Consider the following 27211-nt stretch of genomic DNA (forward strand, 5'->3'; position numbering starts at 1 on the left):
AATAAAACCAGTAATGATAACTGACACAAGGCACTTACTCTGCACACATTTTATTTTCACACTAAACCTCTGGTGGGAACCATTATTGTCCCCATTTCAGAGATGAGGCAAGTCAGACACAGAGAGGTTAGGTAACACATCCCATGTCATGTGACCAGTATGTGATTAAAACCAGGACTGGAACCCAAGTAGTTTGGTCCAGATTCTATACTTTTAACTACCCCCTGTTTTCAGTATCATTGTGTATTGAAACCGTAGATGCTACTTAGGTAAGACTTGTAAAACTTAGCAATGTAATTTAGTCTTTATCTTTAGAAGGTAAATTGCTTGAAGAGCAGTCTGATATTTGCATAATCTTCATCAATGACCCCTCCTTTAACTCTTAAATCACTTCTTCTAAAATGTGAGATGATACCTTCATCTACCAAACCTAGGACTGATGCCATGATAATTATTCTTAGAGGCTTTCGGAATTCAGTGGCGTTTCTTGAAAGCTGAATAATTATTATTATGTATTAGAGAATATGCAGCCACCATAAACCCAGGGGCGCTTCAGATTAGCAAATAGTGTCTCTACTTTATTAAAACGGACTTGGGTATTATAACAAAAATACACTCTTCATTTCCTTTGGATGTTATGAATAATAAAAGTGTCTCCTTCCTCTCAGTCAGGTGGCTTCACCCACATCTTCACTGAAGATATGCATGTAAGTCTCTGCGTTTTCATTTTTAGCCCAGTGACTGCCTGATGTTCATAGTGTTATCATCATTATCATCTCCATGATTATTACTTTGAATTTTTATTGTGGTTTTTTTGGATCATGAATTCAATATTAAATAGTTCATTGTCTTGGAAAACCCATTGTGGATCTACTTTGTAACCTTAAACTTACATATGATTTTGTATTATACTATATATTTTTTTTCTTTTTTTCAGAACAGAGACGCCAATGACAAGAATGAAAGTCTCACAGCTTTGGATGCCCTAATCTGTAATAAAAGCTTTCTTGTTACTGTCATCCACACCCTTGAAAAGCAGAAGAACTTTTCTGTGAAGGACAGGTATTAGTCCATTCTCTGATGTTTTAAAAGCCTTTAAGAAGAGAAAATCAGGCTGGGCATGGTGGCTTATGGCTGTAATCCCAGCATTTTGGGAGGCCAAGGCAGGCAATCACTTGAGGCCAGGAGTTCAAGACCAGCCCGACCAACACAGCAAAACCTTGTCTCTACAAAAAAAAAAGAGAGAGAGAGAAATCAAACCTGAGTCCTATATTTTATTTCCAAACCACTATCTGAACGTGGTCTCTTGAGAACATGCACTTTTCCAAAGGCTGTTTGACTGGAAGTTTATGCAGCCTTATCTCCATTTAGATCACACCACCCAACACAATTTTTATTTTTTTAGTTGGAATCTCACTCTGTGGCCTAGGTTGAAGTGTGTGATCGTAGCTCACTGCAGCCTCATCCTCCTGGGCTCAAGCTACCCTCCTGCCTCAGCCTTCCCAAGTAGCTGGAACTACAGGTGCACGCCACCACACCCCACGAATGTTGTTGTTGTAGTAGTACAGACCCCATCTCTACTACATGATCCAAAAAAAGTGCTGTATTGCCCAGGCTGGTCTCAAACTCCTGACCTCACACGATACCCCCTTCTGCAAGGATTACAAGCATAAGCCACTGTGCCTAGGCCTTTTTAAAAAAATTTGAGACAGGGTTTCGCTATGTTGCTTAGGCTGGGTTCAGACCCTGGCCTCAAGCGATCCTGCTGCTCCAGCCTCCTGCCCCCAGCTCCCAACACAAAGTCTATTTTGAAGACACACACACAACCCTCCCACCCCCAAGTAACCCTGAAAAACTCCAACACTCCAAAAAACCCACATGAATTCTTTTTTTTTTTTTTTTCTTAAGATGGAGTCTCGGTCTGTTGCGCAGGCTGGAGTGCAGTGGCACGATCTAGGCTCGCTGCAACCTTCACCTTCTGGGTTGAAGCAATTCTCCTGCCTCAGCCTCCCCAGTAGCTGGGACCACAGCAGCGTGCCACCACGCCTGGCTAATTTTTGTATTTTTAGTAGAGACAGGGTTTCACCACATTGACCAGGCTGGTCTCGAACTCCTGACCTCAGGTGATCTGCCTGCTTTGGACTCCCAAAGTGCTGGGATTATAGGCGTGAACTACCATGCCCAGCCCATAAATTCTTAATCAAAAAAGCAGAAGTGTTATTTTTTATTTTTAAAACATCCTGAAACTTTGGAAGACTCACTTCTCTTGTTACCACTCTAGTTTAAATGCTGAAAACACAGAAAATGTTCTAGAGATAGAAGTGGTTAGAATCTAAACTTTAAAAAAAAGCTCCCAACCCAACAAGCCAGCTCCCTGCCCTGCCAGTGAACTTCCATGGAAACTCCCATCAGTGTCCTGCTAGGCCTGCAGCTGATGGTTCACCCAGCTCTCTTTTTCAACAGGTGTCTGTTCGCCTCCTTCCTCACCATTGCCCTGCAAACCAAGCTGGTCTACCTGACCAGCATCCTGGAGGTGCTGACCAGGGACTTGATGGAACAGTGTAGTAACATGCAGCCTAAACTCATGCTGAGACGCACGGAGTCCGTGGTCGAAAAACTCCTCACAAACTGGATGTCCGTCTGCCTTTCTGGTTTTCTCCGGGTAAGTGTCACATTCCTCAGCAGTGTCAGAGGTAAGGCAATAGGCAGGTATTTTTAGCGGACTCTGATGCCTTTGCCAGGATAAATCCTGAATGCTCGAGGGTGTCAGCATTTAACCGTGTTTCGTCTTGGTCCTGACCCAGAACAGAGAGGGGGAGAGTAAACATTGTTTTTGCTGCAACGGGCCTATGCAAATGTAATTCATTTAGAATTTCCTCAGGTGAGACTTTTCAAGTGAGTTCACCTCACATCAATTCACACCCAGAGCCCAGTCAGCCCATTTAAGAAATTGTACTGCGAAAAGGGAATATTTCAAACACCAAAGAGAACAAACTGTTACAGGCCCTCTGAAGCATTGTAGAAATACCCATTACCTACCAATACACTGTAAGCTAATTGCAGTCAATTCCTACCAGTCATTCCGCATTAAAGCAGCTCTCCAAAGAGCTGCCTCCCCCTGGAGTTTGCTTTGTTGGAGTGACTGTGTGCATGTGGTTGTAATCTAATTGAACTTTAAAATATTTTCAAATGCAAACTTTCTATAGATTCCAGCGGTGAAGAGGGTTGGCTTGATCTGAATCTAGATTTCACCACTTACTTGGTTTTATAACCTAGAGAACTGGAAGAAGATTTTAGACTGTTTTGAAGTGCCGATGAGAAAACATTCAATTGCTTAGCACTAAGGAAGCCTCCATAAATGTTGGCCATTACTATTATAAAATATTAATGTGAAAATAAAGGTGTCCTGTTGAACTCGATCTTCACCTGGTACAGAAGATTCTTATCCTTTAATTTTACCAGCCATCCAGATTCCAGCAAAACTGCATAATTGTGTATTTGTAGCTAGTTCGGAAATCTAATTAAACTTTGAATAAGATACACTGCTATGCCACAGGTTTTAACAGTGCTACTTAAGTTTAGATCCAACAGCAGTGCTTTAAATAGACTGTGTTTAGTTTAATGTTTAATGCAATCTTACAAGTAGATGCACAACATTTTTTTTATTTCTCACCAACCCCTTCCTCTCCCTAAGGCAATACCCATTTATTAAGATTAATGAAATCTGCCTTCTTTTCTGTTTACTTGGTATAAATCATCAGAGCCTTTGGGGAGATGTTGAGCCAGTTATTTCTGGGACGAATATTTTTTGTTTCTCACTATCTTTGCTTTAGCCACAACAGCTGCTAGATGGAGGCACCAGGACTCTCACCCAGTTCCCTGGTCTTGGTCTTCAGAGGCCAACTCCTGCCCCACCACGGTCTCACTGGATCAGAAGCTCCGGAAGTGGAGCCCAGCAATCCATGATTTTTGCAAGCCCCTGAGGTAGTAGAGAGAGCACCAGACTAGGGGTCTTGGTTAGAAGCAGTAGGTCTGGGCTCTGGAATCATCTCAGCCCCGGTCAGCTGTGTGTCCCTAGGCACGGCTCGTTCCATCTGGGCATCTGTTTTCAATCCACCAGATGACGGGCGTGTGTGGGCGTTACCTTTAAATCCCTTTCCAGCTTTTTCTACTGGATCTTGTGATTCTTAACTCCGAGTTTTGAAGGGCTGCTCTTGGGCATTAGAGGGGTGAGTTTTCAGAAAATCTGGGCTGCGAGCCCAAACGGCCTCCTTGAGCAAAGCATTCTGGGTCAAGATTTCACAGTGCTGATTCAAGAGCGTCTCGAGCACTCTGGGTGGTGAGGGGGCGGCTCGGCTCGCCAGGAGGAAGTGGCATCCAGCCAGTCGGCGATACTTTCACTTTCAGTGGAATAATTCCAGCTGGTGAAGGGGTCTGATGGGGTCTGATGTCCCTCCACCAGGTGCTCAAGAGGGTCTGGGACACCAACGGCCCTAATCCTCCTGTCCTACCCCACAGACGTTTAGTGGGTGACAGTAGCTCCGTGACCGCCAGGTAACTTTCCCTTCCAAGACACCAGGGCTTTGTCGGTAAAATAATAATGCCATTTATTGAATGTGCCAGACAGCATGCTAAGAGCTTTACCTACCTTTTCTCATTTCCTCTCCTTAACGGTCCTGTGAGCTGAGTGTCTTCACGACCATTTTGCCTGTGGGGGAACTGGAACACACAGAAGAGCTGTGACTCTTCCCAGATCTCACTGCTACTGTGGGACAGTGCCAGGGTCCGAGAGCTCTTAGCCACCCCTCTGTGCACTGAAAAGATGGAATCTGCCCTGGTCTGTTAAAGTGTCGAAGCCTGACCCCTGGGGGAGGGGAATCATGTACGCAGCGGCTGTGACTTGCCTTAAAGTTGTGTTCAGTGGTGACAAACCTCATGGCCTCTGTGATTCCCCACATCGGCCACACATCACAATCCTCCTCCACCCCCGTCTCCCGCCCTGCCCCCAGCCCCGGGAAGGTGTGCAAACTACAGATACCCAGGCCTCATTCTTCAGAGAGAGGGCAGCTGTGTAGGTCGAGTGGGGCCCAGGCATCTGAATTCTTAACAAGAGCCCCCAAGGGATTCTGGTGATTAGCCAGGGTTAGACCCAGGAGCATGGGCAGAGTGTAGGGCCAGATGTTACTTAGCTCAGTCTAGCTACCCTCCAGAAAGTTCTGGAGAATTCCTGACCACAGGCGTCCTGAGTTGAGAGCTACCCCTTCACACAGCCCCCGAGAGCCCACCTGGCCCCGACACCAACCCCCGCGGGAATACGCAGCCCCTGTCCAAGGGTTCTCAGCCTCCCTTCTGATCTGTGCTGGAGGAAAAGAGGTTCTAGTTTTGTGGTCAGGGCATTACTTGGGGTGGGGGGTGGGCGGTGGAGGGAAAGAGAAGAGAGGGTTGAGGTTGTAAACCACTAAATAAAGGAAGTTTCTCATGAGAGTTAAATGTCATGCACTAGTCCTGCTGCCCTCCCTACCTTGGAAATTTCTGAACTTCCACTTCTGCCCTGCACTGAAGAGGAAACTTAAGGATGTATCACAGCGGGGACAGAAGCCGAAAGGGAGCTGCAGGGTGGCAAGAGGAAGCCCGAGGACTGGGGAGGGCAGATATTCCTGCAGCAAGTATAAAGGAAGGGACAGGGTTGGGGTGGGATCCTGAGAGACTTAAGATGTCTTAGGTAACTTGCCTGCGCAAGGGAAAGCAGGTGAGACCCAGTGGAATCCTCCTTTCCCAGCCAGATGTATCGCTTGTCAAGCTTGACTCTGTTAACTGGTGCTTCAAGTCCCAGCCACGTGGCTGGCCTTTCATCATCACTAAAGCACTTTGACTTCCTAGCCACGGTTCTTCCTCCACCACAGAGGCCTAATGTCCATTGATTACGGAAGGTTCGTTATTTAGCAAATACTCTACAGATGACCCAGGGCTATGTGCCTTGGGAGGATGCCGTGGAAAGACAACACACAGCCTCCCACTTGAGGTGCTCAGAGCCCTTTGGAATACAGATATCCGTGGTTGCAAATGTGAGCCATTTCCATCGCAGCAGGGGAGGCAGTCCCACCCCCAGACAGGAAAAATGCGTGTGGCTTAAATTTGAAGAAAGAGCCAATCAGGATGGGCTGAGTGTTTGGGGAAAAACCTTAAAGGAAATGGAATTGGCTCTGGTTCAGGGAAAAAGATGGAGTCCCTCTGACCCAGCACCGGAAAACGTGTCCAGGTGGGACTGTGCAGGGTGCGTCTGGGAACTGCCTGGGCTGGGCTGGACCCATGGGGAGGAGATGAGGCTGCAAACTGTTGAACGGCAGGCCGCTTCCTTCAAGAAGTGCTGTTAACACCAAAAAACATTGTCTTTGGCAAATGTATAAAAGTTCTTACATTTATCCTTGTTACTAAGGATAATTGTGCATTTGTTTTAAAATGTCGTTTATTTCTGGCTTGCTAAAGGGCGATTAAATACGAATGTAAACAAAGGTACACTCTCCACATCTACTAACTGTTCCTAGGCATTAACCCACTGATGAGCATTAGGCTGCCATATGTAAGTTTAAACATAAAATAACAAGGGATACTGTGGGTACTGCACGTTGCTATGAATGTGCACGCGTGCGCGTGTGCACATGTGCATTCGCGATGGAGAGAGGAGGCGGTTTTGAGTTTTGCATCCAATCCCAAGCACAGCAACATGTATTTTCTTGGGAGTTTTGTGTTAGAAAACCCTGCCTCCTGTCTCCTGCCTTACTGCCATCAACAGAAACTTGAATTCTTTGGAAAGTACAGTGGATTCCACAGAAAGCTAACTGTCACCTTCGTGTCTTTTCCAAGGAGACTGTTGGAGAGCCCTTCTATTTGCTGGTGACGACTCTGAACCAGAAAATTAACAAGGGTCCCGTGGATGTAATCACTTGCAAAGCTCTGTACACACTTAATGAAGACTGGCTGTTGTGGCAGGTTCCAGAATTCAGTACTGTGGTATGTTTTCCATAAAGCTCCCAGCCAGACTCCCAAATAAATCTGGCAGGGAATTAGAGGGTGGGGGTGGGTCACTTACAATGAAATGGTATCATTTCTACTGCAGGAGGCCCTGTGTGTTTAGTTAATTAAAAACAGTTGATAAAAATATTAACATGCATTCACATAATAGATTTTAATTACTGAGATTGGGGGAGAAAGTATTGTAATGATGCCTGGGGTACTCATCAATTTCCAAAGATTTTAATATCAGGATTGCTTATAGCTTTCAGTGTCGTCAAAGGAAATGCAAAGTACTCCCTATTCAGCACTTATAATTGCAATCAGAATTTCTCAAATGGCTGTGCTCTGGGAAGACAATGTGTGAAGATATATTTCAACCAAATTGAGGCCGTCTTATTTTAGAACGATAACACAAGACAAATTCCACTGCGTTCCCCATACAACGTGACGCCTTTACTTTATTTTCATGGATTAGTTACAAATGTTTGGTGTCATGCACTTAATGTACTGTGATCTCATAGATATTTTTAGAGGAATGCTGTAAATCACTACAGGAAGATGATTGCCTAGCTGCTGGAGGGTTTCACCCGTTTGAGAACTTCTTTTTAATTCATCCCCACCGCACCCACCCCATGCCCTTCCTAAAGAAAAAAAAGCCCAATTTGGGGCACATTCGGGAATTTCAGAGAGGGAGCCAAGCAGGGAAAGGAACTTCAGAATTAGGAATTTTCTATGCTTTTCTGTTAATAGAGACTTGGAGAAGAGACTTCTGTGTTTTGGTTTGATCTTTAGCTTTATGAAGATTCTGGGCTTCTTCACGATCTCGTTAGTGGAGGAGGAAAAGATTACAGTGGGGTTTGGGAATTGCTCATTAAGAGAGCTGAGTCTCCTGTGGCTTCGCTCTGGATGGTGGGGACTGTGCAGTGTCATCCGGGAAGAATTCGTTCCCTAATTGGAGAAGGCACCACTTTGCCGCGGACTGTGTTATGGTTATGTCCTCTGGTGGGAGAATAGTCCGTAGGTCAGCTGTTTCAAGTTTTCTGCCACTGCCAGATGCGGCTCACCCCTCCACTGAAGATGGCGCCATGCACGACTGCCATCCGAGAGCGGGAAGCTAAGCTGAAAGTCAACACTTCTCAGCGTTCTGAATTGTGTTAATATACCCATCCGCATCTGAGAGGCCGGACAGTGGGCTGCAGTGGTTCTCAAACTTGAGCATCTAGCAGAATCTCCCAAAAAACTCGCTAAACACCAGTCGCTAGGCAGCATGCTGGAGTTTCTGATGCAGTAAATCTAGGCTATGGCCCGAGAATTCACTTATCTAACCAGCTTCCTGATGCTGCAGATGCTGCTTGACAACTATTGGTAGAGTGGTTAACAGTGTGGACTCTGGGGCCAGACAGGTTGGAATCCTGCCTCTGCCACTGGTTAGCTGTGTAATGTTGGGCAAGTTTCTAAACTTCTCTGTGCCTCATTCTCCTCACATGTGAAATGGAAATGATGGTCATGGTTCCTACCCATCTCATGAGGTGTTTTGAGGATTAAGAGTCAGTATTATAAAAAGCACTTAGAACATTGCCTGGCACATGAATGCTACCTAAAACTTTATTCCATTTGATCCAGATCTCATTGAACCCTTGTTTAAACTGCAGGTCCAAATATACCAGTGCCCGGGCTTTCCCTCAGGACTGACTGAATCAGAATCTCTGGGGAGGGAGCCCAGGCATGGATATATTTTGCAAACCTTCCAGATAACTCTGATGTGTGTTCAGCCTGGACACCACTGGGTGTCTTGGAGAACAAGAGATAAACTTTGCACAGCGCCTGTTGACTCACCTTTCACTGATCCTGGGCTTGTTATTCCCAACCTAGATGATGTTTGTGCTTTTACTTTAAGACATTTTAGAAGTCCCAAAGATCCCCAAAGAGAAATATTTGCAAATGAATACAGTCAGGGGAATCCTCCAGTATTTCAGTCAAGATACTATTGGACGCAAACAGGAAGGACAGGAAAGGAGAAGACGGGGTTGGAATCAGGAAGAAGTCAGATGCCTGAGGCAACTTTTGAGGTTTTGAAGCCTTTTTAATGCTTTACATCTGAACGTGTTTTCTCCCTTTCATTTTGAAACATTATTTATTTCACAGTCAATTAAGACCATGTGTTTCTGATTTGTTAACACTCAACTCATCAAAATGTTACTTGATGCTGAAGAAATTCATGTCAGACTCTTGAAAATTTTCTTTATAGCCCCTGGGGAAAAAGGGTAATGGAAAATCACAATTTCAGAAATCCACATACATCTTCCTTTTCAAATTCAGATTTGCCAGTACATAGAGTTGAGCCTTGAAAAAGGAATGGGCCACTTGTTTTTAGGGGCCTTGCCATTAAAAATGGTTAGTACCTCTTATGGGGCCTGGCCCAGCCCCCCTTCATGGTGGGTGGTTGTACCAGAAGCTACAGAGAAGGCACATGATCCGTCTGTGCTTGTGTGACAAACTGTTAGCAGAAGGTCAATATAAAAATTTAAGTTTTTCATTTCCTTTCAGGCATTTCCCCCAGCCTGAACCACCATATTTCTAATTTTCTTTCTTCCTCCCTTCCCTCTTCCCCCTCTTTTTCACTTCCCCCACCTGCCCCTCCCAAGCATGTACACCCAGCTGTTTTAGGACTTGATTTCCCAAATTTGCCTGAGGTGGTTTATGTCATTGAAAACCAAGGTGTGGTGAACAAACTGATTCTGTGTGTCCATGTGTGCTAGGGAGGCGGGAGGTTGGGGGCAGATTCTTTCAAGGAAAGGAAAGTCAGAAATCAAGAGCGTCCTCACGAACCACTTGAAATGACAGAACCTGGTGCCAAGGCAGGGACACGTTTGGAAAAAAGGCTCCCAAACTCGTGTTCAGCTAAATGCTCAGAAGCGCAGCACCTCATATAGCAACCTAAAAGTTAGCTTTCACACCTCTCAGATGAGGATGTGTTCTCCCCGAGGTATGGGGGGTTTTCTAGAACATAAAGGCATCTTGCCAATTTCTTATACACGAAATCATGATACTAACAAATGGGCCCTGGGAAGTAATTCTCTGTTCTTGCATATTGTGAAGAAAATTCCTCTGTCTTGCCAAAAATCCAAGCCACGTCCCCTAGAGCCATGCTTCCTTCAGGACCATAAGAAACCATCCTTCTCTATCAAGGCATTCCGGGCTGGTGTTTAATGAGGCAACAGTGAGACAGAATGCCCTCATATCTGCATCCTCCCTAATGTCAGCGCCAGGGGTAGGGCTGTGCACACACAGGACTTGAGTCTTTCCTTAATATCTAGGAATTCAGGTCGGACAGCCGTAAGAGAGTAAGACCAATTTTTTTTTTTTTTTTTAAGACGGAGTATCACTCTGTAGCACGGGCTGGAGTGCAGTGGCGCAGTCTCGGCTCACTGCAACCTCCGCCTCCTGGGTTCAAGCGATTCTCCTGCCTCAGCCTCCCAAGTACCTGGGATTATAGGCACCTGCCACCATGCCGGGGTGATGCTTGTATTTTTAGTAGAAACTGGTTTTCGCCATGTTGGCTAGCCTGGTTTTGAACTCCTGGCCTCATTAAATGATCTACCTGCCTTGTCCTCCCAAAGTGCTGGGATTACAGGTGTGAGCCACTGCATCCGGCCGAGAATAAGACCTATTGCCCTGCTGGGTTTTTTTCACCTTTGCAAAATTTTGAACATGTTTGATTTTGTTGATGGAGAATCTCAGACTCATTCAGCTTGCGTTTTGTCAAGAGTGGAACTTTGGAGGAGTTAGTGAAAGTTTGAGGATTTCACGTGGGAGAAGGGACGTTTGCTTCACTTTCAGGAGGAGATGAGGAAAACCAGTAACTCGTAGCAAGCATGCTGAATTAGCAAGAGGAAGTTGACTTGTAATCAAAGTTAGGTGTGAAATGGTTTTTTGAACTCTTAAACTCAGAAAATGAGCTTGCCAATCTGCTGTATCTGAGAGGTAGCATCTTGGCACCCTGGAAAACAGTGTTCTGAAAAAAATATCTAAATAAAGTTTTCAAGATTATTAGAAATTCTTGAAAAAACACAAGTACATGCCTTCAGAAATATTAATGCCTCCAGTTTGATTTATGCCAGCCTACCCCCGTCTGTCTCTTTCTCTAGTAGTTACCATTTTGGGACAATTACGTTTAATGAAATATCTCATATATAACAGAGCCCTAATGTCTCTACCAGGAGTTTCTTACGGGTACACTTCCTTTAACAGTGCTCTGCCTGCCAGTGCTGGCTTCTTCTGTTCCATTTAGTTCGTCCTTGCAGAAGATCCATTAGCCCCGTAATTAAACAACCCACTGTCCCGATTAAGTCATTCTCTGTTACTTCAATTACATCCCATTGTTCATTAAATCCTGATGTTTGCACTTCAGCAATCTTGTTTTTAATACTCCTACCATTTGTGGAGAAACAGTGAAGTTAATTAACAATTCTTGAGCTTTTTCTCTCTACCATAGTGCAAATCATTTCCATTATGACTTGCAATAATACTGAAACCATTACTAACTTCATAGTTAGTGTTCTGAGCTTCCTGATCAAAGAGTGAAACCATTTTTTATAGTCATTTTAGGTTAAGTCATTCCCTCGTTGATGGCAAGTCATGGAAAATGAAAAATTAACGTGTAATGGGTGCTTTAAATGACTTTCCTCTTCATACACTTTCTTCTCACGCCTGTAATCTTGGAACTAGAAAATAATTTAGTTATCTAAATATAAAAGTATTTAATTTTCTTCTTTATAGCTCAAATGTGCACTATTATGTTATTGCTAGGATCATTATTTATATTTGTACCCCTCAGAGAATGGTAAATTTTATCACAAGTCATGGTGGAGATAGAAAGCATTATCCAGATTTGTCTTGTTGCCATTGTCAAAGTTAGCATTCCATTTGAGGGTACTGCTATCTAGAGCAGGGACCAGCAAACAACAGCCTGTGGGCCAAATGTGGCCCCTCTGCCTATTTTTATAAAGTTTTATTGGAACACCTGTTCATTTCCTTATTGTCTATAGCTATTTTCCTGCTACAGTGCAGAGTGGAGTAGTTCCCACAGAGACCATATGGGTTTTAAGCCTTAAATACTTTCTAGCCCTTTGCAGAAAGTTTGCTGGCCTTTAATCTAGAGCTTGACATAGTAGAGAATAAGAACTAGAATCCTCCCTCCCACAAACCCCAAGACAGGCTTGGCCTCTTTCCTCTCCTTCTGGGGACACAGCAATGGAAAGGCCTTGCCACTATTTACAAGTCCGAAACTCATGCGGCTCTTTGCCAACACACAACACCCACCCCACCCCCAACCCTGCACCCGCAAATACTGTGAATACTGAAATCAGTTATCTTGGGGTAAATCAGACAGCTCTTCACACTTGATTTTGGGACGGACAAAACGTTAGCAAATGCTAGCAAGTATAGAAAAATTGGTGAGAGAAACCTAAATTTGAGAAAATTATCTCCATTAACTTTTTTTTTTGAAATGGAAAAAGGCTCTCGTTACCCTGTCCTCCACCTGCTACTCTTCTGTTAGGGTAGCAGATCCCTTGATCCAGGAAGCTGTGAGCTATGGAATCTTTGTGGGGAAAGGAAAAGGGGAGCAGAGTGAAGAGGGGAGGCTGGACTGGCAAGCGCAGCTCAAAGGGGAATGTCAGGCAGAAGAATGTCCCAGGGCTGCTGACTCTGGCTTGGAAAGCAGCTTAGATCAGAAGTTTCCCTGAGACTTGCACTTCTAACTCTGGCCTCCTGCTGCTTCTACAGAACTTCTGAAACTGGATTTTCTTTCTTTTTTCTCTCTCTCTAATTCAGGTTGATATGAGAACTAGGCTTTTCTCTTGACTTTCATTTGGCCCTGCAATAAAATTAGAAATATATTTTATAGGTTTTATTTAATGAAAGCAATTATTGCTCCAAGGCCTTTAATGATAAAGTTGCCGGTTTGTAATAAATTCTTTTACAATTACTTTCTAGATATTATTAGGTATTACAGAAAGGAGGCAGCAACACTCCTGCTTTTATTAGGCAAGAATATGGTTGAGGAGACAGTGAGTAGCCAGATCATCTTCCCATGTGGGAAAAGACCTGTTCGCTGCCCTCAGTTCATCCTGCCAGCCCCCTGCAGCCTAATACTCTCTACCTCCTCAATACCAAAACCACCAAATCATGTGGCGAGATGCTGGGTAAAAGCGGTAGTGAAAGGGGAATGCAGTCACATGCTCTCAGGCCGTAAGCAGAAGAGGTGGGGTTTGGAGTCTGATAGTCTTGGGTTTGAATCTGGGCTCAGCCACTTTACTTTGGGCAAGTCTCTCAACCTCTCGAAACCTGTTTCCTCTTCTGTAAACAGGCAATGACCAAAACCTGCCCTCGCATATTTGTGGTGAGGTCAGAAAATAATACATGTACTGCATCTAGCCATCTTGCTGGCGTGAAGTAGGTGCTCATTCTTTTTTCATCCGGTTTTCCTTGTCTGAGGTGTGCTTTCTCTTGTCTCCTGTAAGCTTCGCTAAGCGGAAAGGACTGTCCCCTCAGTATTCTTTTTGGTTGGTATTGATGATGTGGGATGCAGGCGAGTTGATTAGCTGAGTCCATCATCATGAAAAGCATTTCTTGGGTGCCTGTGTGCTTATATTGTTAAAAGTGTTACATACGACCCCTGTAATGGAGTATTTACAACCTGTGGCAGACAGTATCCTACTGGGCAGATGTGAACAGGAGGCGAGTATGATAACCTGTGAGAGGCTGGTGGCTGACATGCTACAAAGGGGCCAGGCCCTTCCAGCCTCGCCCTCTCCCTGGGCCTTCTGGACCATACATTTTTCCAATAACCTTTTCTTTCCCATAATCCTCCTTGGTAATAGGCATCATTCCCAAATCAATCAGGATGCAGTTCAGCTGTACAGAACAGAGACCCAGGATGTCTGTGGCTTCAGCAACAGAGAAGCTGATTTCTCTCCCTGGTGGCATTCTGGGTGGGCAGTGCAGGGCTGGTAGAGCAGCTGCTCCTCTCTTGTCCTCATATTCTAAGTGTCTGCTCACCCCCAGCCTCATTTCCCATCCCAGCCAGCAGATGTAAGCAGGGCTGTAGAAAGGAGGGCAGATGGTCACCAGCCATCTTTTAAGGATGTACCATATAACATATCCACTTAATGTCATTGACCAGGACTTAGTCAATAACTCAGACTTAGTCATAACTAGGACATGTTCTGACTGTGAGCTGCAAAGCCAAGAGGCCAGCTCTGGGTCACCATCTCCCAGTGCCTCCTGGCCCTGCCATCCTAGTCACAAGATGGCTGCCACCGCTCCAAGCACTACTCTCCCTTTTGTTTGGACAGAAAACTTCTGACGGCGTGGTGGCTCACACCTGTAATCCCAGCACTTTGGGAGGCCAAGGTGGGAGGATCACTTGAGCCCACCGAATCGGGAGCACACTGGCCACACCTGGCAGCAACAGAAGCTAGGAAATGTCACCTTTATTGTGGGCGAACAGGAGCTCTGTAAAAATGCCCTTGGGTGGCACCTGAGGCACAGGGTGCTCCAGATTCAGTGAGTTCTGTGAGGAGGGTGAGGAGCTAAAGCTTCCTCTACCAGATCGCCTATGTCCAGCCTGACTCTTGGGAGAGCATTGACTGAGGCCCTCAAGTAGATGGGAACTGCCCTTGGGAGGCTCCTGGGAGAGCACTGACTGAGGCCCTCAAGCAGAGGGGCACTGCCCTTGGGAGGCTCATCACCTTGGCTGGCCTCTTCACTTTGCAGCTCAGAGTCAGGACATGCCCTAGTATAAGACTCCCACCAGTTCCATGATTTTGGACACGTTTCTAAATCTCTCTGCATCTCAGTTTCCTCATCTATTAAATGAGGCTAATAATGGCACCTACTTCACAGAGCAGTTGTGAGGATTTAATGAACCTATGATTGCATTCCCAGTACATGGTAAGCACTCAATAAGTGCTGGTCCTTATTACAAACCTAGAACCATACTCTTTTCTTTACTATATTTTTTTTCCTATGAAAAGTACAGGGACTCTCAAGGCAGCAGGAGGTGGTTTCAGAAGGCAGGCCTGGGCTACAAGTCCTCCACCCCCACTTCCACCCAAAGAAGGTGGGATTTTTTTTCTGTAAACTTCCTGACCTGACAGCCTGAGTGAGTGAGTGAAGCTTCCTGCTAACCAGTCTAATTAGAGACTGGAAGCCAAGTGTCTCCATGGTCCAGAGGCCTCCCTCATGTACTGCAGCTCTTTGCAGACCCAATTCGAACGCTGCCTCCTCCATGCAGCCTTCCTTGATTTCTCTGCTTGAAAACCCCCTACCGACCTAAAAGAGGTATCTCTCAATCCCTAAAATGCTCCTTCTGTACCTCCCACATTCTACCTGGCATTAGAATTTGTTGTATATGCCCCACAGTTCTTCTACTAGTCTGCTAGTACTTCCCAGGCAGGATGAGTACAGGTTCTGATTTGTATCACCTACAGTGCCCTGCACACAATAGGTGCAAAGTAAATAGGCAACAGTAGACGTATCTACCTACCTCAGCATCCACAAAATGAGCTCCGTCAGTTTGGCACATGCAGCTATAAGTAAGAGAAAATTGAACTAAGGATGCCTGAAATAGTAAGAGCATGACTTGCCTCTTAGAGCAGAAAGTCTGGAGGGAAGGAGCTCCAAGCTGGTCCATACACTCCTTGGTGTCACAGCTCTGGGTCACTATCTCCCAGTGCCTCCTGGCGCTGCCATCCTAGTCACAAGATGGCGGCCACTGCTTCAAGCACTACTCGCCCTTTTGTTTGGATAGAAGACTTCCGACAGGGTGTGGTGGCTCACACCTGTAATCCCAGCACTTTGGGAGGCCAAGGTGGGAGGATCACTTGAGCTCAAGAGTTCAAGACTAGCCTGGGCAACATAGCAAGACCCTGTCTCTAAAAAAAAAAAAAAAAAAATTAAAAACTAGTCAAGCAGTCTCTGCTACGTGGAAGGCTGAGGTAGGAGGACTGCTTGAGCCTGGGAGGTTGAGGCTGCAGTAAGCCATGATCACACCACTGCACTTCAGCCTGGGCAACAGAGTGAGACCTTGTCTATTAAAAAAGAGAGAAAACCCTTGCTTTTATGTGTTGGCCAGAGCTGGGTTACATGACCAGCTCTGGTGAAAGAGAAGGCAGTTGCTGCCGATCATGCCTCCCAACCCAGGCTGGACCCACCGCTGTGCAGACCTGGCCTTTGTTAGCAGAGGAGGGATGGCTGTTGGTTGGACAACAAACCGGATCTGCCGCCACAGCTTACTGACACTTTCCTGCCAAGGAAATACGAAGAGGCAGGGCGGTTCCTCTAAACAGAGGGCAGATTTCTGGGGAAGGGACCAGTGTACATTTCACAGCTCTTTAGGCTTTCATGGGTATTTTCTGGGTATTATGCCATCCCATGGATTTGGACCACGCTTACTTTACAAAACATTCTTGTACTTTGAAAGGCAGGATCACCAAGTATTTAAGAACACGGAGCTAGAGTACCCGGTTCTACCATTTTCTTGCTGGGTGACCTTGTGCCATTTAACCTCTCTGTGCCTCAGTTTCTCATCTGCCACAAGGGGATGAGTAAAAGAATCTACCTCACAGGGTACAAATATATACACGTCATTTAAAACAGTGTCTGGCACCTATAAAGCACTCAATTTGCTATTATTATATGTCATTATTTAGTGATCCTGTCACTCCTTTGAGATAGGAACAATGAGGATTTTAAGGCTCAGAGAAGTTAGACGACTTCCCTACATTCCCTCAGCTGGTGAGCAGCAGAGAATGGGAGGGTCCAGGTGGCCTGGTGCTGGGCCTGGAACTCAGGGCCCTGACCCCTGCTGTCCTCCCTACTCAGAATCGTCTGTGGACACTCGCTGAGGGTGATAGCCACTGATGGGTGACTGTTATCCCACAGGTGATGCTTTTGTCTCTGAAATTTATTGTGAATTAGCTGAGAACAAGGACCATGTCATAACGTGTCTCTGACATCCCAGCCCTAATACCAAATAGGGCAGGAGAACATGCTGGTTAAATGGGCTTTGGTGGAGTGTGGGAGCTGGAGAGATGGCACTTCCATCGAGGTATCTCCCCTGATGGGGTACAGTGGCTGAGGACAGACACTGTGACGTCACGCTGTCTGACATGGCACAGAGCAGAGGCCCACGTGCGCTTTCCCAGCCTGGGGGTGGAGGTGTTAAGAGGCGGACGCCAACGGCCTCGACTGTACTTGCGCCTTAAGAAACTGCTGTTTGAGCACTAAGTGTTAGCAGCATAAAAAATGAACACAAATCAATTTGTGTCTGAATTTACTCTCAGAATTCCCTGTGGACTCTGTAAAATGCCATTTTACCTCTTTTCCACCCATCTAGCTGTGGAGGCAGTGGCAGATTTACATTATTTCACATCCAGTAAGGGTTTTTTTTTTTGGTGATGTTTTTAAAAAGAACATTTATTGCCCATAAAAAGGTGTTTTTGTTGAAGACAATAGTGCCCTTTAGGTAGTAATAGAATGCTGTTTCACAAATATTTATAAAACTATTAAACAAGCTGGGATTGCTGAAGCTCTGATTAAAAGGTGCCTCCCATTCATCTTTCTCTTTAGAAACGCCTGTGAAGTAGCTTAACTGCAGTTACCCCACCATGAGAAGATCACCTTGTAGAGAAATAAGGCAAGACCCCAATAAGACCATAGGTGGTGGGACCGGCATTGACCCCTTCACACCCACCCCTCCCACTGGTGTGGGGAATTTAGCTTAGGACATTGCTTACAGCCTGGGCTAAGCCAGGGTTTCTGGAGGGTCAGGAGGGCTCCGGGGCTATAGGTGGAACCAGGAGGAGGGAGGGAGGATGGGTGGTAAAGCGGGGACGGCATAGCCGAGGGGTTTGTGGCACCAGTTCTGCAGTTACGCAAATCTGGCTTCAATTCCTGGCTCTGCCACTGGTGAGCTGTTCCTGGAGCAAGTTACTCAGCCCCTCCGTGCCTCAGTTCCCTCACTCTACAACAGGGATGGCAGTAATAATACAACCTCCTGCACCAGAATGTTGGGAGGGTTCAGAGAAATAGGTCTTGAAATGTGTTTGGCAGAGCATCTGGTCCCAGAGGCCCCAGGAAACATCTCTAGAAACGGGAGGCGAGGAGAGGGCTTGGGTGTGAGGCTTCACATGTTGGTTCCTTCCAGATACTCTGCCCACCAGCTCCCTGCCTTCTCAACTGTCTGGTATTTTTTGTTTCTTGTTTGTGAGCAGACAGGCCTTTGAATCCCTTCCTAGTGGGTGGCTGGCCCAGAACACAAAGGTTCTCTGAGAGCAGGCAAGGGAGTGACTCTGTTGTAGGAGGGAACTCGTACAGGCCAGACAGAGATCACCAGCTAACCTCAGAGTTCAGATTCCACTGCTTTGGAGTTTTAATCATTTGGTTGAGACCAGAACAAAATTTACTCTTGCATAATTATCAACAGGATTATAAGGGCAATATTTAGTGGTATTTGTCTCAGCTCTTTATAAACACCATAAACTGGGTGGCTTATAAATAATAGAAACTTATTTCTCACAGTTCTGGAGGCTGAGAAGTCCAAGATCAAGAGCTGGTGTCCTGTGAGAGCCCCTTTCTCATGATGGTCCCTTCCTGCTGGGTTCTCACATGGCGGAAAGGGCAGGGCAGCTCTCTGGGGCCTCTTTTATAAGGGCACTAATCCCATTTATGAGGACTCTGCCCTCATGATCTAATCCCCTCCAAAGGCCCCACCTCCAAGTACCATCACCTTGGGAGTTAGGATTTCAATACCTGGATTTAGGGGGACATCAATATTCAGACCATAGCAGCATTAAAGGGAAGATACAGCCCTGAGAACCTCCCGAAATTTCAGAAGCCCCACATCCACGTCAGTGGTCCATAAGTCACGGGCTCACATGCCAGACGCTGTTCTAAGAGCTATGCAGTTACTGCTGTTACGCCCTCTTTGCAGATGAGAAAGCAAGATACAGAGAGGTTACCCAGCTGGTTAGGGATGGGCTCAGAGGTCACCCAGCTGGCTTGTGGTGGGCTGGGACGAAAGCCAGGAGTCCACTGGGTTCCACTGGGTTCATTGCTGGCAGCCTCCTTCTTAGAGATACTGAGCGTGGAGTGGGCGTCCTAGCTGTTCAATGTGGGCTGAATCTGTGTGCAAATGAGTGCATACTAATACCAACAATAATAATTGTAACAGGTTTTATTACCGATATTATCAAGCCTTTCCCAGCAGCCTGGCCCTGTGCTAAGCCCTTGAATGCATGATCACATTTAATCTCCATAACAATGCTAGAAGGCTGGTACTGTTATTATACCCATTTTTAAGTTGAGGTAGGCCTGAGGGTTCCCATCTTCCATATTATTTGTGTTTTCATCTCGCCCCTGAGCACTATGCAAATCAGACATTGCCTCCTGCAGCCTCTGTATATATACCTGGGTGGTGTCCACAGGACTTGGAGCCCCCCTCCCTCTGTCTCTGTATGAGGGAGCATCTTTCTTCTGTCTTCTCCCTTCCTTCTTGCCTATTAAACTCTGCTCCTTAAAAAACAAAACAAACAAACAATTCCCATTACTTGATCATTTTACATTCCCTTATTAAGCTAGGCTCAAAACATTAAATAATTGTGCATTTCACACCATACCGAAGCCTTTCTGACTTTGTGATTGCCAAGGTGCATTAGAATCTAAACTGCTATGTTATGCTATTTGCAAAATATTCTTAGCTCTTCCCTGAATCAATTCCTGTGAGGGTACGTATCAGGTAAAACTTGGTTGTTTTAGATCTATTTGTTCTTAGACAAAGTAAACTTGGAATTGCTTTTCAGTTCATTTTGAAATATTCCCTAGTTCTGTGTTTTCACACGTGCACAAAGGCCTTACTTCCCCCATTAGTCTGATTCTGAAGTTTTGCTGCAGTGGGAGAATGTTAACTGACAAAACGTTAAGTAATGGTGCTGAAATGTAAAGTAATTAATGCAAGAATCATAGTATGGGGTGGGGATCTCAGTGCTTTAATGAGGGCTGGGGAAACCATCTGACTGAGGATGTTGGGAGTGGAGGAGTAGATGAGTATTCCTGTAATTAATGATGCATATTTAAAAAGTGACCTCTTTGGGCTGGGCACAGTGGCTCACACCTGTAATCCTAGCACTTTGGGAGGCTGAGGTGGCCAGATCACAAGGTCAGGAGTTTGAGACCAGCCTGGCCAACGTGGTGAAACCCCGTCTCTGCTGAAAAAATACAAAAATTAGCCAGGTGTGGTGGCATGTGCCTGTAATCCCAGCTACTTGGGAGGCTGAGGCCGGAGAATTGCTTGAACCTGGGAGGCGGAGGTTGCAGTGAGCTGAGATGGCACTATTGCACTCCAGCCTGGGTGACAGAGCAAGACTCCACCTCAAAAAAAAAAAGTGATCTCTTTGATGTGGTCAATATGGGGACCTCATAACCTTTCCTGTCACCTAGAACTTCACTTCTGGGACTCTGTGGTCCTGTTAATAAAAAAGATAATCACCAATCTGCCTCATCTACTGTGGAACCCTTCCAATTCTTTTTTTCTACTTCTTTTGAGGATGAAATTAGAAATCACCAAATTACCATTTTTAGATTATTTACGTGTGTGTGTATATATATATATATTTTTACTCTCAGATATATTTATTCAATGCTTGCTCTATAATGAGAGTTTTAACTTTCTGTTTTCCTTTCCATTATCCCTGAAAAGAATGGATTATGGAGAAAAGATGAAAGTAGTATAATGCAATACAGTGTTTGCTAATGTGCCGTCAGAGGTATTAGTGGGACTTGCCAAGGTTTGTGTCTTTTATGAAATGCCTTTCAGATTGCAATTATCTAATAGACTTGGAAATCTGTTTGTATTCTTGCAGGCGTTAAACGTCGTCTTTGAAAAAATCCCGGAAAACGAGAGTGCAGATGTCTGTCGGAATATTTCAGTCAATGTTCTCGACTGTGACACCATAGGCCAAGCCAAAGAAAAGATTTTCCAAGCATTCTTAAGCAAAAATGGTTCTCCTTATGGACTTCAGCTTAATGAAATTGGTCTTGGTAAGGCAGTGCGGGAGCTATGTGGTCCCAGGCCCTGATGAGTCTCCCTCCCTGCCTGCCCTCCCTCCTTACCCCCACCAGCTTCCGTTCAGTGACACTCACACAGCCAGATTGTTCCTGGAGGGCATGTCTAGGGGCCAAGAGACTGCTTTGCTCTCTCATGGGCATCCTGATTCTTCGAAGGAAGCACCGTTCTTAAAAGATGGCGGGGTTTTTTGTTGTTGTTGTTTTTAAATATTACGTCTATAAATCAGATTCATGAGACTGCAGACCCTGAGCCCGCACGGAGTCACCTTGCATCACGAAGTACAGAAAGGTGTCAACACGGGGCCCTCTGCGTGTGTTGCATTTCACATTGGCACTTGATTTGTTTGTTGTGATACTGAGCGTGTCTTTAGTGGGTGCCTCAGACTCTGGGTGTTAACTCCAGCCTGCTAGAAAGGTCATCTTCCTCTGCTAATCACATCCTGTATTAAGTATATGCTCCGTCCTCCCCCAGTGTGCAGCAGCATCTGCTATGAATTCATTTTCGGGCTCTATTGGTATACTGCAAAGGAGAGCATATGCATGAGCAAGCTAACAGGGCCCCACTTCACTCAAATGTTCATCAACATTTTAAAGTTGAGCTCCGTGCAGTCCTCCCAGGAGACTGTCGTGGGATTTTATAGCAAATAATGGGACAGAAACGAAGAATAAAATCATGGTGGTGACAGACAGTGTAACGAGGTTCACCTCCCCTTGATGTACAGTTATAGGCCTTGACTAAGCAGACAATTAAAATCCTCCCACTCGGCCCTCCCAGTCCAGCCCCCTGCTAAAAGGCCATTGAGAAAGCTTTGAGGCAGGGTCTTGGAAGTTTGAGACCATGCAAATGTGGGGCAACTTGGTGGTGATCTGGCTTTAAAGAAAGTAGGGCTGCTAAGGCACCCCTCTTCTGCTTCCTTCCTTGGGTGACTGTTGAGCCGCTTGAGGACCATTTTAGCTCATTTGGTTAGATACAGGATCAAAGGGGAAGCCCCAGCCAGGAAACCATGACCCTGACCCCAGACCCCCAACTTCCTTGCCCTGAGCATACATCTTGCAAATGTGTGGCTCTCACTACAAAAGACATGGGCATACCCCGCCCAACAGTCTTGGTCCTGCCGCTGATGAGCAGGTAGTAGCATCCTTACTCTTTTCCTGAGTTTGGGTGTCCCTTGCCTCCTAAAGTAGGAAGGCAAGGAGCAGAGCAAATAGGGAGCCTGGGGACACAGCCTGTCAGCCCTGTCAGGCTTCTGCATGCCTGCTGATTTCCCAGACTACCTCCAGGGCTGGTTTCTGAGGCAAAGCCATCAACTGTATTGAAATCCAACACCAGGCTGGACGCGGTGGCTCATGCCTATAATCCCAGCACTTTGAGAGGCCAAGGCAGGCGGATCACCTGAAGTCAGGAGTTCAAGACCAGTCTGGCCAACATGGTGAAACCCCATCTCTACTACAAATACAAAAATTAGCCAGGCATGGTGGTGCACACCTGTAGTCCCAGCTACTTGGGAGGCTGAGGCAGAAGAATTGCTTGAACCCGGGAGGCAGAGGTTGCAGTGAGCCCAGGTTGTGCCACTGTATTCCAGCCTAGGCAATGGAGGGAGACCCTGCCTCCAAAAAAAAAAAAAAGAAATCCAACACCAGAGGCAGCTATGCTTGGAGCTCTTACAGCAGAGGCTCAAAAACGCAGATGCCCAAAGGGGCAGAAAATACATAAGGGATGTCAGCCACCTGGGACTACAGAAAGCAGTGGAGCTTGACCTAATGGGAAAGGTCTCGCCATCCAAGGGGACAGTGCCATTTGCTTCAGTGATTGCCATGTGGACCGCAGATTGTGTTGTTAAGACTGTTAGATTTTTTTTTTTTTAAAGAAATCAGTTATCCAGTTTTTTATATGCAACTTAAAAACTTTTAAAAAAAATTTAGAGAGGGTCTCACTATGTTGCCTAGGCTGGTCTTGAACTCCTAGCCTCAAGTAATCCCCCTGCCTCAGCCTCCCAAAGTATTGGGATTACAGGCCTGAGCTGCTACATCCAGCCTATATGCAATCTTTTAATCTTTAAATGTTGGCACTGAGTCGACACTAAAATAATAATTAAACATCATGCAGGTTCCAAAAAAAAAATCACATTTGTGCACCACATTCTGACCTAGGCACAGGTTGGCAGCCTTGGCCAGACAGTCTGCACCCTGTGGTGCTGGGACGTTCGCACACTGATGCCTCCCCTTCCACCCCAAACAGGAGCCTGCAGGGATGGTTCATATCATGCCTCTCTTTGTGAACGTGGCCACACAAGTGTGAGCATATACAGATTTGCTTCTGGAATTTTTGTTGAAGAGCTTAGTCCCTCATAGAATGCATTATTTTGTCTTCAGTGGCTTTACTTCCAGGCTTATCAGGGAAGAAGTGGTTTGAAACATCAGAGCCCTAAACAAACAAACAAAAAAAACAACAGAACTCAGAACTCAGGCTACTAGTCTGGCTGATAACATCTCTACACCTTCAAACAAAGATTTACCACTTTATTCAAGTTTTAGTTATCCGTACATTTGTGAAAGTGGTAGCATTTTAAAACTCTAAAAAGGAACAAAATGCTCTTTTTCAGAGCTTCAAGTGGGCACACGACAGAAAGAACTTCTGGACATCGACAGTTCCTCTGTGATTCTTGAAGATGGAATCACCAAGCTAAACACCATTGGCCACTATGAGGTAACAGCAAGACTTGACCCCCGTGTCTCCTTCCTCATCCCCAATCCTAGTCTCATGAACATTCTTTTAAAACATCCAGGACTCCCACCCATTTCCTGGAATAACTTGCAGATCAGTTGTGTCTGGGGTTGAAGTTTTTTTTCATTGCTTGTGCAGACAAGCCCATGAAGGACTCTCACAGTGTACTTGGTGTTCCCTTCTCAGAAGGCTATGATTTTCCTATCTCCTGAACTCTCTCCACCCGGAGGTTCAGCACCTGCCTAGGAAAGCCAGAGAAGAGTTATCCTTTAGCCTCCACTGGGTGCCAAGTGTGCTGATGCTAAACAAAGCCCTGGAAGTCCCAAGCCTCACCTCCCTCCACAACATTCACAGTAGGCCTTGTAACCTTTTGTGTAGGTCCTTTCTTCCTGAAGAAGTTCTAAATTTCCTGTTTGTTTGCAATATTGAGCGATACTTCCTTTGGCCTCTTAACCCACATACTGGGTGAGTGCCGAGGGCGGTGAGGGGTGCACGTGACTTCTCAGAGATCTGAGTGCCAGAGAAACCTGCACATAATGAGAAAGGAGGCAGGGAAGGTTCCTGAACACACTGGGATACTGGGGTTCACTTGTTTAGCAGTATTATCTGAATCTTTGTTGAATATCCACTCTGTGAAAAGAGCTGGGGCTGCATGGGAGAGAAGCAAAGACCAGGTTCCTGCCCTCACAGAGCCTGCAGCCCTGGGGAAGGGGTGCAGAAAAGGAGGGAGAGACAAATAAAGAGGCAACACCTTGTGTGTAACAGTGCTATGTGGCTTGGAGAATCCAAGAGGCTTCCTGGAGGAGGTTATGACTGAGCTGAGACCTAAACAATGAGGAGAATTTAGCCAGACTGAGCTAGGGTGCAGGCACATCCAGTAAGGAAGGGAGAGCATGCGTGTTAGACTAGCCAAAACTTGAGAGGGGCAATGGCGAGGGGGAAGGAGGGCAGTGACAGCTGATTATAGCCAGTACTTATGAAGTACTTACACCACACTAGGTACTGTTTCCAGCATGTCCCTGTAATGTAACTGCCCAATGGGTTCATCTTGCCCATTGCCTAGACAGAGCTGATTTATCAAGACAGGAATTGAGATAAAGTAATTCGGCTGTGTGGAAGATGGGAGTTTTATTATTACTCAAATTAGTCTCCCTGAGCGTTCAGGGATCAGTTTTTAAGGACAACCTGGTGGGTTGGGGGAAGCCAGTGAGCCAGGAGTGCTGACTGGTCAGATCAGAGATGAAATCATAGGGAGTCAAAGCTGTCTTCTTGCACTGAGTCAGTTCCTGGGGTGGGGGCCACAAGATCAGATGAACCAGTTTATTGATCTGGGTGCCACCAGCTGAGCCATCAAGAGCAGGTTCTGGGCCAGGCATGGTGGCCCACGCCTGTAATCCCAGCACTTTGGGAGGCCGAGGTGGGCAGATCACCTGAGGTCAGGAGTTCGAGATCAGCCTGGCCAACATGGTAAAACCCTGTCTCTAAAAATACAAAAAATTAGCTGGGCATGGTGGTGCACGCCTGTAATCCCAGGTACTTGGGAGGCTGAGGCAGGAGAATTGCTTTAACCTGGGAGGCGGAGGTTGCAGTGAGCTGAGATGGTGCCACGGCACTCCAGCCTGTGCGACAGAGCAAGCAAGTCTCCATCTCAAAAAAAAAAAAAAAAAAAAAAAAAAACAAGGTCTGCAAAATATCTCAAGCACTGGTCTTAGGTTTTACAATAGTGATTTTATCCCCAGGAGCAATCTGGGGAGAGTCAGAATCTTATAGCCTCCAGCTGCATGATTCCTAAACCATAATCCCAATCTTGTGGCTAATTTGTTAGTCCTGTGAAGGCAGTCTAATCCCCAGGCAAGAAGAAGGTTTTGGAAAAGGGCTGTCGTCGTCTTTGTGTTAAACTGTAAGTTCCTCCCAAAGTTCAGTCTACACCCAGGGATAAGCAAGGGCAGCTTGGAGGTTAGACGCAAGATGGAGTTGGTTAGGTCAAATCTCTTCACTGTCTTCTAACACATCTGCTTCACTGTCCTATAACAGTGAAAGGCATCTGAAAGGTGTTTTTCAGATGCCTTTCACTGTTCACCTTTCAGATGTCTTTCACTGTTATAGTTTTGCAATGGCGTTTTCAGTATTTTGCCCCATTCTATCCTATAGCAGTCCTATGAGTCCTATTATTAACCCCACTTTATAGATGGGTACGGTGAGGCTCGGGGAGGTCTCGTAACAGCTGGTCAGTGGCAGGGCCAGATTCGGGTCTGGATAGTTGGCTGTAGGGTCCGTCGCTGAACCAGTCCGTGTTGCGGCCTCTTACAAGATGTAGGGGCAGGGAGGCAAGCAGGGAAGACGCAGATCACACAGATGGGAGCAGCCTCTTCAAGAGTTCTGAGTCTTATCCCAAGAACAGTGGGAAGCCATGGGAGGTCCTGAAGCAGGAAGGTTAGTGTTTCAGAAAATGATTGGGGCTGTGTGTGAGATGTAGATAGAAGGGGTGCAAACCTGGAAATAGGGAGCCCCATTAGAAGCTGTGGATTTCTGGTGAGGATTGGTGCTGTCCAGCAATAATGCAGTGGCTCTGGACAGACACAGACACACAAATGGAATCGGATGCTCAGGAGGAGGACACCACAGTCATGTGGATGGGAGGGATAGTAGGACGAGGGTGCGTGGGGCCAAGGATGTCAGTTGGGGATGACTGTGCAGATGCCTGGAGGCAGGTGCTTTCCTAGAGATGGAGAAGACAGGAGGAGGAGCAGCTTCCCAGCACACTGGGAGGATAGGCACCCCCCATTTTTCACAGCTGTATAGTCCCAGGGAGACAGGTCTGCACCAGGAAGGACCTAGGACTCTGCCAGGTTCTCGCCTCGCCCAGGAAGGAGAGAGACTGTTCCTGAGCAGAGCTTCTTTTACAATGGCCAGGGACAGAGAACGCCCATTCTTGGGCTGTTTGGCTGAGTGGGTCACCCAGTTTGGAAGTGGTTATGTTGGGTGATGACTAAGGAGGTGCTGCCCCTGCAGCATTGCTAGAGGGAGTCTAGCAGAGAAAGTCGCAGGCTAGCAACTTGCCCCTGTGCTCACTCTCCTATAGCTCAGACTTGCCAACCCTGGGATCATCTTGCCAAGAGCAGTCATTCTTAGCTTTTGGAATTCATAAAACTCCCCAGGGAGTTTTCTAAAAGTGTGTATTCTTGGGCTCAGGAATAAGGGGCATCTTTGGCTGTGTTTGGAAAAACACAGACCCAGAGGGAAGGTAATGGCCAGGAGGAGGTCAGAGTCAGAGGTGCTGCCCTGCTGGGTGGAAGTGCTTATCATGGCATCAGTTCAGGGTTCCAGACCTGCAGGCCAGCA

The 27211-nt window shown here is 46.1% G+C and overlaps 2 protein-coding genes across 2 annotated transcripts in view; one reads left to right on the forward strand and one right to left on the reverse strand.

The window, feature by feature from the left end:
* The window catches only part of PLXNC1 (plexin C1), a 156962-nt gene that overhangs the window by 109762 nt on the left and 19989 nt on the right, over positions 1 to 27211 (forward strand). Inside the window, 6 exon segments of the mRNA NM_001261691.1 lie at positions 669 to 707; positions 938 to 1062; positions 2464 to 2662; positions 6865 to 7011; positions 20940 to 21117; positions 23748 to 23851. Of these exon segments, the coding sequence (NP_001248620.1) occupies positions 669 to 707; positions 938 to 1062; positions 2464 to 2662; positions 6865 to 7011; positions 20940 to 21117; positions 23748 to 23851 (792 nt within the window).
* Positions 26218 to 27211, reverse strand: part of CEP83 (centrosomal protein 83) — a 171455-nt gene continuing 170461 nt past the window's right edge. The window contains exon 18 of the transcript XR_013401261.1: positions 26218 to 26289. The gene's annotated coding sequence lies outside the window, so the exon portion shown is untranslated. The remainder of the gene's footprint in view (positions 26290 to 27211) is intronic.

Source organism: Macaca mulatta, chromosome 11 (assembly GCF_049350105.2).
Source record: "Macaca mulatta isolate MMU2019108-1 chromosome 11, T2T-MMU8v2.0, whole genome shotgun sequence".
In the NCBI taxonomy this organism is placed as follows: domain Eukaryota; kingdom Metazoa; phylum Chordata; class Mammalia; order Primates; family Cercopithecidae; genus Macaca; species Macaca mulatta.